Source organism: Chlorocebus sabaeus, chromosome 14, assembly GCF_047675955.1.
Source record: "Chlorocebus sabaeus isolate Y175 chromosome 14, mChlSab1.0.hap1, whole genome shotgun sequence".
Classification (NCBI taxonomy): Eukaryota; Metazoa; Chordata; class Mammalia; order Primates; family Cercopithecidae; genus Chlorocebus; species Chlorocebus sabaeus.
The window spans coordinates 17,489,180-17,503,688 of NC_132917.1; the positions used below are offsets into that span (position 1 = coordinate 17,489,180).

At 33.4% G+C, this 14,509-nt stretch overlaps 1 protein-coding gene across 12 annotated transcripts in view; it reads left to right on the forward strand.

The window, feature by feature from the left end:
- GEN1 (GEN1 Holliday junction 5' flap endonuclease) overlaps positions 1-14,509 on the forward strand; it is a 35,482-nt gene that overhangs the window by 9,453 nt on the left and 11,520 nt on the right. For all 12 annotated transcript variants that reach the window (XM_007971408.3, XM_038006596.2, XM_007971396.3 and 9 more), the window contains 8 exons: positions 1,843-2,019; positions 3,508-3,618; positions 5,681-5,754; positions 8,145-8,236; positions 9,579-9,729; positions 10,040-10,076; positions 10,163-10,243; positions 11,185-11,315. In XM_007971408.3, the coding sequence (XP_007969599.3) occupies positions 1,843-2,019; positions 3,508-3,618; positions 5,681-5,754; positions 8,145-8,236; positions 9,579-9,729; positions 10,040-10,076; positions 10,163-10,243; positions 11,185-11,315 (854 nt within the window). The remainder of the gene's footprint in view (positions 1-1,842; positions 2,020-3,507; positions 3,619-5,680; positions 5,755-8,144; positions 8,237-9,578; positions 9,730-10,039; positions 10,077-10,162; positions 10,244-11,184; positions 11,316-14,509) is intronic.

Below are 14,509 nucleotides of genomic sequence, written 5' to 3' on the forward strand. Positions count from 1 at the left end.
CTCAATCTTAGAGTGTTAAAGAACCAGCATAAAACAAAAAAAGAGATGTCCATGTCTTCTTAAGAAAATTGCTCCATTCCTGTTTCTTTATTGCTGCAGTAATTACGGTGTTCTTAGGCATTTTGTGTCAGTTCAGTATTGCCTATTTGTCATTTTTATATTTCTGTACTCTTCAGTTACTAGGCCCTGCTTCCTCCTAATCCACTGCCATCTTTTAGGTATTAGCATGAAAAGCACAAATTAGTCCTCCTCCAGTACCACTTCCACCCCACATGGTAGAGACATAGAGTGGGAAAAATTGCAACAGCCTTATAGGAAACTCTGTGCTGGTTCTTTGAAAAAATTTGAAGTGGCAAATAGTATAAGAAGTTGAAATAACTGTATTATGAAAGGCTACTTTTTACCTAGGGGTAAGGTGGAAGCAACACTGTCACAAAACTATCTCTCTAAATTCACGGGGCCAGCGTCCTGAAAAGCACTATTTTTCAACATAGTACTTTGTCTTTTTGAACCTTGTCCACCTTGGTGGATAGAGGTATTTATTATGTAATGTGGCATGGAAGTCAAAGCAAGAGATAATATTTATTCTATCAGTCTCTAGAAACTACAAGTAAGTAGCCTTTTCTCTCCACCATACTCAGTAGTCCCTGATAGAGAATGATACATGACAAAAAGGAATGGTGTATGACAAGAAAGAATGAACTAGGCTATAAGGCTACTAGACTACTAGCTACCCAGCTGGGTTAAAATCATAAACCAAAGGAAACTCACAGCAAATTATTTGTACATCAGCATAATGATGTAATCATTCTGCACAAACATTTGATTTCCTAGGAGGACACTGACAGCTGACTCCTCCACAGTTTCCCACAATATGAGAGTTTCATTGTACAGGGAAGGCAAGATGAGAAAAAGATGCAAACATTAAAATTCAAGCCAAAACTGTATGATATCATCTTCTTTGAAAGTATGCATATTGGGTTGACCATCATGTGAGAAAAATTTTTGAAGTTTTGTAGATGTAAATTTTTTTTTTTTTTTTTTTTGAGACGGAAGTCTCGCTCTGTCACCCAGGCTGTAGTACACTGGTGCGATCTCGGCACACTGCAACCTCCACCTCCTGGGTTCAAGTGATTCTCCTGCCTCAGCCTCCCAAGTAGCTGGAATTACAGGCATGCACCACCATGCCCAGCTAATTATTTTTAGTACATGTTGGCCAGGATGGTCTCAATCTCTTGACCTCGTGATCTGCCCGCCTTGGCCTCCCAAAGTGCTGGGATTACAGGCGTGAGTCACTGCGCCCAGCTCTTTGTAGATGTAAATCTTAATGTGATTAATTATTATTTAAAGATATTTTCAGAATCTGACGATAATAACAATGAAATGTGAATATGGATTACTTTGTAATTTACATTAAAATCTTAATTTTTTATTACAGAAAAATTTAAATCAACACAAAAGTAACCCATTACCAATCTTAAACCGTTATCTTGGTTCATCTTGTTTCATCTATTCCCCTACCCACACATCATTTTGAAGCAAATCCTAGACATAATATTGTATCATTCCCAGTATTTAATCTTTTCTAAAAGATGATTCCTAAAAAATAAAAAGAAACATAACCACAATGTAATTTTTATTAGCACACCTAAAAGTTTGGCAGTTCATTCCTTAAAGCCCTCAAATATTCAGTCATTATTCAAATTTCCAAGTGTTTCTTAAATATCATAATTTTTAAAACACCAAAATAGCTACTATTAATATTTGTAATACAGAAGTACGTTTAATAGTAAACAAATGAGCAGTGAAGACATTCTCTAACATCTTGCTGTTTGTTTTCAGTGCCTCGATATGCTCGAATGCTTGGGAATCCCCTGGGTTCAGGCTGCCGGGGAAGCTGAAGCCATGTGTGCTTATCTCAATGCTGGTGGTCATGTCGATGGCTGCCTCACCAATGATGGCGATACTTTCCTTTATGGGGCCCAGACTGTTTACAGGAATTTCACTATGAATACAAAGGTGTTTATTTTCTTTCTCTTTTTCAGCATTTGTTTACAAACTTTATTAAAGGGCTGATTAAATGAAATACTAGATATAAAATGCCTACTGTAATGCCTTGCACATAGCAATTGCTAAATAAAATGTTTACTATTATTAAAAATCATTGCCATGTAGTTCATTGTCTTCAAAATATAGATTTATCTCATAAGAACTTGACTTGTTTGTTTCACATGGTTTGATTCTAAATCAGTTTCAAAAATACATCATGAATTGCGTATGAAAATGTGTTGCTTTGATCCTGAATTTCCAGTTTAGTATTTCATCCTCAGAAATACCTCCAAATATGCAAAGAGAGAGATATAAAGATGTTCACTGTAGCATTGTTAATAATTACAAGAATTTGGCAAGCAACCCAAGTGTTCATTGATAGGGACATGGTTAAATACTTCACACTTACTGGTTCCCAGTTGGAGAGATACCACCCGGAGACATTTTGGTTTAACAGTTCAGGCTTGGGCAAAGGAGACTATAGATATGTGGTGGCTTGGTGCCAACCAAACTAAACCTTCTGCCAGACATTTCTGTTATCCCTCCCAAAATGCTAATATTAGCACCCCCATTGAGAAACACTGTTTCAGAGTCCATATGATGTAATACAGTACGGTCATTGTAAAGGCTATTATTGACATAAAAGATATCCAGACATATTAATGTTGGAAAATGTCTCAAAATAGTATGTTTATATAATCCTACTTTTACTTAATGTAATTAACAATAAATACTCATATATATGTATCAAAGAAGATGGTTTTTTGGAATAATACGTAACAAGCTATTAATGATAGTTTAGGCAGTGCAATTACAGGGAATGTTTACTTTCTGTAATATATATATGTTACAGTGTTTTATTTTGTAAGATGGAAATCTGTATTCTTTAGACACCAGAAAGCAATAAAATGGAAAAAAATTGGCTAACATAGTTATTTTTAAGCCATTTTTGAAACTACAACTTTATTTCCATATATTGAAATGTCAGATTCTATAAAGATTCTGCTGATCAGGATAGTTTTCTTATATAAATTTTTTGGAATAATTAAACTTTTTTTCTTTTTTGAGATGTAGTCTCACTGTATCACCCAGGCTGAAATGCAGTGGTGTGATCTCGGCTCACTGCAACCTCCTCCTCCCGGGTTCAAGTAATTCTTGTGCCTCAGCCTCCCGAGTAACTGGGACTGCAGGCACGTGCTACCATACCTGGCTAACTTTTTTGTATTTTTAGTAGAGATGGGGTTTCACCATGTTAGCCAGACTGGTCTCAAACTCCTGACCTCAAGAGATCTGCCCGTCTTGGCCTCTTAAAGTGCTGGGATTACAGGCATGAACCACCGCGCCCAGCCTGGCATAATTAAACATTTAAAGATAACACTGACAAATTATTTTTTTAATGTTGTTTAATGTGTAAATATGTACTTTTTAAGGATTAAACTAAATCTGTTCTTTCTTTAGGACCCACATGTTGACTGTTACACAATGTCAACTATCAAGAGTAAACTAGGTTTGGACAGAGATGCTCTGGTTGGATTAGCAATACTTCTTGGTTGTGATTATCTCCCAAAGGTAAGCTGAAATTGTCATATTTACTTGCTATTCATAAGTCTTTTTCGTACCTTATGTGCTGTATAAATATGAATATAATATGGCTATATTGATTAAAAATTGAATTTAAAATATAATTTCAGGCATAATAAGCTATTCAGTGACTAAAATAATCAGCATTTCAGATGGCACTAAAAAGCTGACTTGTGACACACAATATTATAAGCAAGAATAGAATAATGTAGTACCACAGCTTGAATCTCAGTAAACTGTTACTCTAGATTAAGAGATTCACATTTATGTTTGACTATCTTTTTAAATAAATATGGGAGTTATTCTTTTCTTGTATTATGCCATTGTTAGTTTCTTTCCCCCTTTTTTCTGTTTTCTGGTGTTCTGTATTCTTTGTGCACATGCTCAATGCTATTACTGTTGCTAAGTCATGTGATCATTGGGATAAGCCATTCATATTTCCATGCCTCTCAGCGTTGTGCTGGGTTTTGTTCATGGAAATATTTTATTTATATCTTAAGATGCACAATCTAGTGCTCTGTAACAAATAGGTATAACAGGTGAGTGATGAGTTAAGTATTATGAGAATAATCCCATTTTCTTAAATGTAGTGTTTAAAAATATAAAATGATTGGTATTGTAGATCTTACTATTTAATTCCCTTATTATGTTCCTATTGATTATTTCTATAGCCTTACAAATCCCTCATTTTACCTCTGTTCCCAAGAGAAGTATAAAGAAGAATGACATGTAATTTTTTTTCCATCTAAGCTCAGGAGAAAGGAAAATACAGTAGGATAATAAAATTATTAAGCCTAATTTATAATTTGTATCATCAAATAACATTTTTTAAACTTTTAGGAAAAGAAAGCAGAAGGAAAGAAACTTTTAAATACCACAAACCATTATTTTGTTGTAATTCTCCTTCTAAAATAGAAGACTATTTCCTAAATAAAATTATATCATAATTAAAATCTATAAACAGCCCAATGTTTGATTTAAGAAAAAATTTGCTGACTTGAACTCACAGAAACCAACTTTAGCTACAGTGGTGGTCGAATTATGTGTTAGCCATAGCTATATTGACCTTTTGTGTTTTTTAAAACCAAAACTGCTATGTGTTTCCATTGTTCTACTTAAAGATTTTTAAGACTATGTACTAACTTGATTTGTCTTCAGAAACTTAAAAGATAAAGCTAATGCTAATACAAGAAGGGTGATATTCAAGATATCTAATAACGTGTATGCCAAAGACATAGGCAATAGAGATGGAAGAGACTTCTGGGTATCCCTGCTGTGCCATAGACGCTCTTCTTAGTAGCTGGATTCTGGGTATAGGTGGATTGGGAAGTGTTCAGCTTAGATGGGACGTTCCTGTGCAGGCAGACACTCGGAATGCTTGGGCAGTAGCTATTTACTAACCAGTTAACATGAGTGTGTCAATCCTAGTGCATACTGGTTAAATAACAGCTCTGCTTATAAGGACATATTCATACACTTATAGGGGCTGGAAGACTCAGTTTAAATCAGAAATTGTGATAGGAATATAGATTAAGGCTTATCATTTTTGCATATTGGAAATTCACACTTTAAATTTTCTTAAGTTTTTAATTTCAAGAGTTAGAACGTTCCTTTGTTCTCTGTTTATGTCTGGGTTTTGGAATATTAAATGTTCATGTCATTAAATGAACTTGCTTTTTCCTGATTACAAACATAGAGTTAGGTTAAATTAAAATATTATCCAAATAATTAACATAGTAAATGAAAGCCCTCTAAAATTATGACCCTCCCTTCCCTAAAATAAACACCATCAGTGGTTTGGTATATAACTCTGAATTTTTTATTTACATAGATATCAGTGTAATTGTCATTTACTTTACAAATCCTGATCATATACACTATTGTGCAGTTTTTGTTTTATGCGTAGCAATGTATCTTGCATGTTTTCCTATCTTTATTTAAGAGTTACCTCATTCTTTCTTTCAGCTGCAGACTCTTCCATTCAATTAATGTACTTTTAACCATTCCTAGTGATTAACATTGGAATTATTTTTTTCCCACTTTCTGAAAGGGAGTCCCTGGAGTTGGAAAAGAGCAAGCATTAAAACTTATACAGATTTTGAAAGGGCAAAGTTTACTTCAGAGGTAACTAATAATTATTTTCTCTTACAACATTGAGCTTTTATTCTTGCTGAACTTAATAACGAATAGTACAAAAAACAATTGTTTTCCAAAAAAGGGTTTTGTATTTTTAAACTGACCTATATTTTGATTTAAGATAATTTATTTTTATTTATTTTGAAATTTTCCAAAGGAAGGATGAGAATACATGTTCTAAGCCGTACTGCATTTTTTTTTTTTCTTTTTTGGAGACAAGGTCTCACTGTGTTGCCCAGGCTACAGTGCAGTGGCGCAATCACTGCTCACTCCAGTCTCAACCTGCTGGGGTCAAGTGACCCTCCCACTTCAGCCTCCTGAGTAACTGGGACAACAGATATGCACCACTGTGCCCAGCCACCAAACTGCATTTAAAATATATATATTATTTATATTAAACATGTTAATATATTAGTTTTTTAAATTTTTTTTGTAGAGATAGGGTCTCCCTATGTTGCCCAGGCTGATCTTGAACTCCTGGGCTCAAGTGATCCCCCGCCTTGGTTTCCCAAAGTGTTAGGATTACATGCGTGAGCCATGGTGCCCAGCCACTATACTGCATTTTAAAAAATCTTATTAGCTCACTAAACACATTTAATACAATATCAAGTGCATTTATGTACGACCATGGGCATTTTGCCACTAGCTATTTTAAACCCTTTTACCAACAGGTAAAGATAAACATGACATTAAAATAATTTTGTATTTAATACTTTGATATTGTATTTTTCTTTCTATAAATTAAATGTCTGTGGCATGTTGTAAATATTTAATAATAAGCAACATTAATCTAAATCATACTTGACTGGCCTTTGCTTTATAGCTACATATTTAATAATAACATTAATTAGCCTCTACTGTTGGAGGATTCAGAACAAGATGCAGACTATATAGAAGTTAACAAACTATGCTATTTACCGTCTCAAAAACACATGAATTATATTTACTGATGAAAGCAATGCTTTATAAAAATTAATATTAATGATGATAGGTATAGAATCAATAAGAAAGGAAGTAGGACACTGGGAAACTTAAAATAGTCTTGGCCTCCAGCCGGTTCAAGATGGCAAGTGCCTGAAAAGAAATGTTAAGAGGTAAAAATGAAAAAGGAATGACCATCGAATCACTGTATTCTTTCCTATGATACTTCTCTTTTAGCTGTAAAACTGTTGATAAATCTTAAGACTTCAATAAATCCGTTATTGACATTAGTTATTACTGTGCCAAAGCAAGCAAGAAAAGGTATACTTTGGCATGGGGGTGAGTTAAGGAATCATTTGGGAATTGTAAAAAATAATATAAAGAAGGAAAAGCAAGTGAATATAACAACTGGCTAACTCCAAACCATTCTTATTGAAATAGTTTCAGCAAATAAGCACTGCTGACACTTGAAAATAATAAAATTACATTTATTTTATAATCATCTTTTATTCTGTTTTATATACTGACTTTTCCTGCCAGTTACTTTTAATTTTTGAAGTGCTATTCTTCATCTGGAAGCAATTAATGCTAATTTTTAACAGGCTTGTACTTGGTCTTTGTAGTAAATGAGTTAGAAATTCCAGAAGCTAAATAGTAACTCTTAAGTACCAGATACTGCACAATGACCTGAAGAGATAATTTAGCTTTTTATAAAAACTTCAACTTGTGTGAGTAGAGGAACATAATTCAGAACACATATGTTTTATGATTAATACCTAACCATATCCTTTGTGGCTTTATGTAACCTGGAACTTTAGCCAAAAACAAAATTAACTTTTAATTAGTGGAAATCTTTATAGTAATATACATTTCTCTTAAAATCTTTTATGAAGCAGGTAATGTTTTGCTCTATGAACAAGAGATTAAGAAATGATCATTTTAGATGATTTATCTTTTTGATACAGTTTTCACCCAGAAGATTAATGTTTTATTTAATTTTATACATTACTCTTTACCCTTCTTTCTGAGAGAGAAATGTTCATGATTCTGTTTTGTACTGTGGCACACAGAGATCAAAAGGAGACATTTACAAATCAGTCTACTCACATATTGCTGCCTAACTTAAGATTCTTTAAAAAAAAAAAAGCTGATTGGAGATAGATTAGATAGATAAATAGATAGATAGATTTTTTTTTTTTTTAAAGAGATACAGATATGATATACACACACACATATACTCTCTCTCCTGTCTTGCAGTTCTGCTGTCCTTGGGCCTTGGGGCCACATTTAAAACTTGTGACTAAGGGTTTTCCCATGCTAGGCCAGCAACTTTATCAACCACCCAAGGGAAAATAATTAGGTAGGTGAAAGGGAATAGATCAGCCTGATACTTGAGAACGTATCGGTTTTGTGACCTCATTTTTTTTCCTTTTTTTAAAAACCACTTTCTATTAAAGGTTTAATCGGTGGAATGAAACATCTTGTAACACTAGTCCACAACCGCTAGTCACTAAAAAGCTGGCTCATTGTTCTGTATGTTCCCATCCAGGTAAGGAGACATAGGGAATTGTTATTAGTATCTCATACCTATGTTTTAATTCTTGTTCACATAGTACTTTTTACATACCAATGTTAATAATACTTTGAAGGGTTTTACATTGTCTTCTCCACTACATTGGGAATTCCTTGGAGTCAGTTTTGTTATATACACGTAGTAATCAGTCAGTAAATGTTTGTTGAAACCAATAATGTGATGTAGATGATAAATATAGGATAAGTACAGTTTCAAACTGTGATACCAAATTAATTAGATCTTAAAATTATGTTTTCAATATAGAAATCCATTTTAAGAAAAAAATATATACTAATAAGTCTTAGGGAAAATGGAACTGAAACCATTTGTTAATATATTGGTGATTTGTATTTATCCACTTAAAAGATTCTTCATTGTCCTATAATGTATTTTAATTGTGTATGAAGATAGTGACTTAAAACTAATTTCTAATGTTTACTATTGTTGAAAATAGCTTAGATCTTCTTCATTAGTCTTGGTTTAAAAAAAAAAAGGTACCACAGAACACGTACTGGATCAGAAAGGCCTTTCATTCCCAAAAGAGAATAGGATGTCATGTTAACTAATCTTTTAAAAGAAATTCTGCTATATCTAATTGTCTTAATATATTTTTATTAACATTATAGATAAAATCATGGAAGAAAATAAATGTTTTTATAAGTAAGATGCTATTGTATAGTTTTTTGATAACTTACAAATGACAATTTTAGGTAATATCAAGTATATATGCTCTTACATATTCTCAAGACAATGTTGCAAGTAATCACACTTTCCTTTTAAAGGGAATTAAATTTCCACACCCGTGCCACAGTCATCATTTGTTCATGTTCCAAGGATAGTTTAAAAAATAACTGTAACTGAGATCTAGACACTAGCAGAGGTAATTAACTGCTATATTATTTTAATACACTCATTAAAGAAACTATTCTATTAGAGCTATTCTATTACGTAAATAATCTTTTTTTTGCCAATAATTACATTCTAGTTTTTATGCATGTAGCTTCTACTTAAACCAGAAAGTTTTCTGTTGTTGATTATTGTAAATGTGTAATTTCAAATGTCTAATTAACACTTTCAAATAGAAGAATAATTTTTTCTAAAGTGTCATGTGATAGTAATAGTTCAAGATCTACTTGAGCCCAAGAATTACTATGGTGTCTATTACTCTATTCATCCTAAATGTATTGAAACCTTTCTATATGCTAGGTAGTGTGCTAGGCAATATTAATTTTAGAAAATGTAGATACGGGCAAAAAGAATGTATGTGGAAAGTAATTATAAAAGGCAAAAGATATACTTTTTTTGGGTCTCCATAAAGGTTCACCTAAGGATCATGAACGTAACGGATGCAGATTATGTAAAAGTGATAAATATTGTGAGCCACATGACTATGAATACTGCTGCCCTTGTGATTGGCACCGCACAGAACATGATAGGCAACTCAATGAAGTAGAGAACAATATGAAGAAGTAAGTGTGTTTAAAAACTCATGATTTTTCCTGGCATGACCTATACACATACCTTTGGTTGAATTATTTCCATATAATCTTTCCTCACTTGTCTAGACTAGTCATATGTTTAACAAAACTTTTCATTTCTGTTTGAAAACTTAGCTAACCTAGGAGATAGTAATGTAATAGTTATTCAAAGAGAAGCTTGACTGTTCGGGATACTGTAAATTCACATTTCTTATTAAATGGGAGGAGATTGGCTGAGATGATTTCAGAGTCTAAAATTGTCTGATTATAGTAATAACATATATATAATTTTTTTTTTCAGGAAAGCTTGCAGTTGTGAGGGATTCCCATTCCATGAGGTAATATCCAGTAATTCAACTGTATTAATTGTAGAAACTTTCTTAGAAGTGTAAGTCTCAATTCCTATTTTCTTTTTTCTTGCTAGGTTATTCAAGAATTCCTTTTAAACAAGGATAAATTGGTGAAGGTTATCAGGTACCAAAGACCTGATTTGTTATTGTTTCAGGTATCTGAAAATAAATTCTTGCTTTACCATATGAAGTTATATGCTGGAAAGATAGGAACAGGTATTCACTCTGATTGGTGTGAGAGGAGGTTTAAACTTAAGACAGGCAGCTCTTATATTTTTTCGGCATTTATTTCTAATCTTTCATTTGCCATACAGTAGCCATACTTTGCACACTATAAGACAAAGTACAGTTATGCTGTTTTAGAAGATGCCTTAATTAGCATACGTGGATATATTGCATCCAAGGATATTTTGGGGGAAGAGGGTTTAATAACAAGAGAATGTCAAGATCAAGTATATAATTATGGAAGGTAGTATCATTTACAAAAAACATTGAGATCTGAAATTAATGACCTAAATTTAAATTTGGACCATATTCCATTTACTGTGTGACCCTGGATGTGTATTATTCTCAAAATAGAAATAATATTATCTCATGAAGTCACCATGAGGATTAAATGAGATTATATTAACTCCTAATATAGTGGCTAGGGACATGGAGTGGTTCAATAAATTGCAACAGCTGGGTACTTACAAGTATTAATAATGACAGCCACATTAATAATGGCAGCCAACATTTATTAGACATTTAAATTTGCTGTTATGTTTAACGCATTACATGTAATCTCAGTCTTTATAATCTGTGAACTGGGTTATAATATTTTCACATTACAGATGGTAAAACTGAGGCTAAGAGAGGTTAAGTGAGTTACCCAACATCTAAGAAATATCATCCTGGTGTTCAAACCGAGAGCCTTCACTCTTAATCATTATACAATAATGATTCTTCTTTAGGAGGCTTATTCTTTCTAGAATATTCTCATTGATACTACTTTAACTTATGTTAATTCTAAAGGAAAAATTATTAATATCACCTAGGAGTGCTATTTGTCTCCAAGAGGTAACAAAATCTTGTTTTATTTTTATTATATTTACAGAGATTTACTCTTGAAAAAATGGAGTGGCCCAATCACTATGCATGTGAGAAATTGCTGGTACTTTTGACCCGTTACGACATGATAGAAAGAAAGCTTGGTAGCAGAAACTCTAATCAACTACAGCCAATTCGGTAATGTAAAGAACTGTATGGTGAAGATGGTGTTTTTACTTGAATATCTTATAATGAAAATATTCCTAATATCTTTAAGCTTGTTTTTGTAAAGGTGGAGGAAAGGCCTCCTGGAATATTAAAAGCTTATAATCAGAACAACATAGTAAGTCATGCTTTATCATACTTTTCTACTTCAAACACATAGTAATAATAGATTATAAAAAGAAACAAGCATAAAAGGATATAGCCAGCCTTTATAAGACAACTGTTTCAATGGACCAGGAAAGGAACAAACGTGTAAAGGTAATGCAGGACCTAAAACTGGTTTTGCAGAGCCTTAAATCTAGAAGCCAGCAGTATCATCCAGGAGATAAATCACTTCAGAGAAAAAAAAAAAACAAAACAGGGACCAAAAGTGCAAGATGTTGATGGAGTCAGGCTTATTTCTTGAAACCCAGTAGGTAGGGTGGAATTTCTCTGTTCCTATCAGGAGATAAGAGGCTGGGGTAGACAATAAAAACTAACCAAATGCTGCCTGAAACCCAGAAAGCCTACTGGAAATCACTCAAAAAGCCTAGAGAGATAGAAGTAAAGACAGATAAAATATAAAAGAATTGAAGAAGAAAGCTTAACATATAAAGAAATACAATATTTTAAAAATCAAAAGTTATGAATTCACTTTAGATTAAGTTTTAAAACAGTCTGACAGGTTTTATGCAAGGGGTGGGTGTGTTGGCCTTTCAGAATGCTAGAATCCTCAAAAAGATGAAGACATACGTCTGTAAGCAACAGAAGACAAAATTATAAAAGTGTATGTAAATGGATGGATATAAAAAGTGAACTATTAGCTTAAAAATAGTTGATGAAATAAAAAGCAATAAAGGGGACTCTAGGCTGAACTTGGTCAAAAAAAAAATTCGTAATGTGGAAGAGAAATCTTTTCAAAGACTCTCATATAAAAAATGCTTAAGAGTAGTTTTGGATTAATTCCTAGAAGCTAATAAAAGAAAAGGTTGAAAAGTAATTTTGAAAAGATGATGTCTGAGAGTTTTCCAAAATTTAAGACAGATAAAGTTATACTCCAAATTATAGTCACAATACATAAAATACCCAAGGCGTATTGTAGACATCAACAATAAAAGGAGTATCTTAAAAAGTACCAAACCAATCAGGCAACAATCATCAATGGATGTTAAAACTATTAGATGAAAGATTGCTGGAGAGAAAGGATAGTCACAGTCTCAAGTACCACTCTACAAATTAATTACAGAGGAAAAATGATACCTTCAAAAGTGGAGAAATCCAGTGGACGTCAGTTTAACTAAATGATTAATTTCCAATAAAAGGACAATAGTCTGATTTCATATGCTTTCTAATATGTTAAACTGAGAAAGATACCACATTATATAATATTTTTGCCAAAAAAGCTTGAGCTAGGCAGGGCGTGGTGGCTTGCACCTGTAATCCTAGCATTTTGGGAGGCTGAGGCCGGTGGATCGACTGAGCTCAGGAGTTCAAGACCCATCTCTTCCAAAAATACAAAAAATTAGCCAGGCATGGTGGAGAGCGCCTGTGATCTCAGTTACTTGGAAGGCTGAGTTGGGAGGATTGCTTGAGCCTGGGAGGTGGAGGTTGCAATGAGCTGAGATCACACCACTGCACTCCAAACTGACAGAGTGAGACGCTGTCTCAAAAAAGAAAAAAAAAAGTTTAATCTGTATCTAATCATGAGGAAATACTCTAATGAATCCAAGTGAAAACCATTTTGTGGAGCTATTATGCTGGACTCTTCAAAAATGAAACAAAAAAAATCTAGGTAGTTTTTCTGGATTAAAATAAAGAGACAACACAATTCGAGAAAAATGATCCTGATTGAATTCTGAATTGTTTTTAAGTCATAAAGGACCTTTTTTTAGGACAATTGGGGAAATTTGAATATGGTCTGTATGTTGTAACCGTGTTAAACTTCCAGAGTGTGATAGTTTTTTGTGGCAGTGTAGGGAAATACTCTACATAGGCTGCAGTATTTAGGGGCGATGTGCCATGAGACGTGTTTGCAACTAACTTGCAAATGGAGAAAGCAAGTGTGATAAAATGTTAACAATTGATGAATCTCAGTAATAGCATGTGAGTATTCATTGTACTATTTCTGCAACTTTTATAAAGGTTTGAAATTTTTCAGAATAAACAGTTTGCTGGGAACTATCAAAGGAAAAAGATCAACTATCTGATAGCACACATCTTTCATAACAGTAATAGATGCCAGAAGATGCTGGAGTGATGTTTCAAAGTGCTGAGTAAAAATAATTTACAACCTTGAAATCATTAAAACATCATTCATAGGAAAAGCGTTTTTAAACATATGAAGACTAAGAGAGTTTACCACTCATAAACCTTCCTTAAAAGTGCTGTTGAAGGGCTGGGCTTGGTGGCTTATGCCTGGATCAGCAGCACTTTGGGAGGCCAAAGCAGGTGGATCACTTGAGGCCACGGGTTCTAGACCATTCTGGCCAACGTAGCAAAAACCCCTCTCTACTATCAATACAAAACATTAGCTGGGCGTGGTGGCACACGCCTGTAATCCCATCTACTTGGGATGCTGAGGCACAAGATCTCTTGAACCCAGGAGGCAGAGGTTACAGTGAGCTGAGATGGCATCACTGCACTCCAGCCTGGGCAAACACAGCAAGACTCAAAGAAAAGGATAATTTCTTTTTTAAAGTGTTGTTAAAGGATATACGCCAGCAAGAAAAAAAATGAACACAGAGGGAAGATGTGAATTACAAGAAACAGTGGTCAGCCCGGGAATTGATTAAAACATATTTAGATAATTTAATAAACTGACTAGAAAAAATTATATATATAAATATTTGTTTAGTATGTAATGATTAATACATGATGATGATGATGATGATAAGCCAAAACTCTCAAAGTATGCATTCAAACACCTGCTAGAAATATAATCTGTCTTCCAAACCAGCACAATTAAAATAAGAAAGTAAAACTATCAAACCAAAAGAATACAGGAAGAAGGAAGGTGGAAGGAACAAAGAAAAAGCTGGTGACAGCGAACAAAATAAGATGCATGAATGAATCCAGCAGCTATACCAGTAATCACCAAAAATGTAAGCAGATTAAACTTACCTATTAAAAGACATATTATATTGGATAAGTAAATAAAACGCAGCAATATTCAGCTTATAAGGTACATG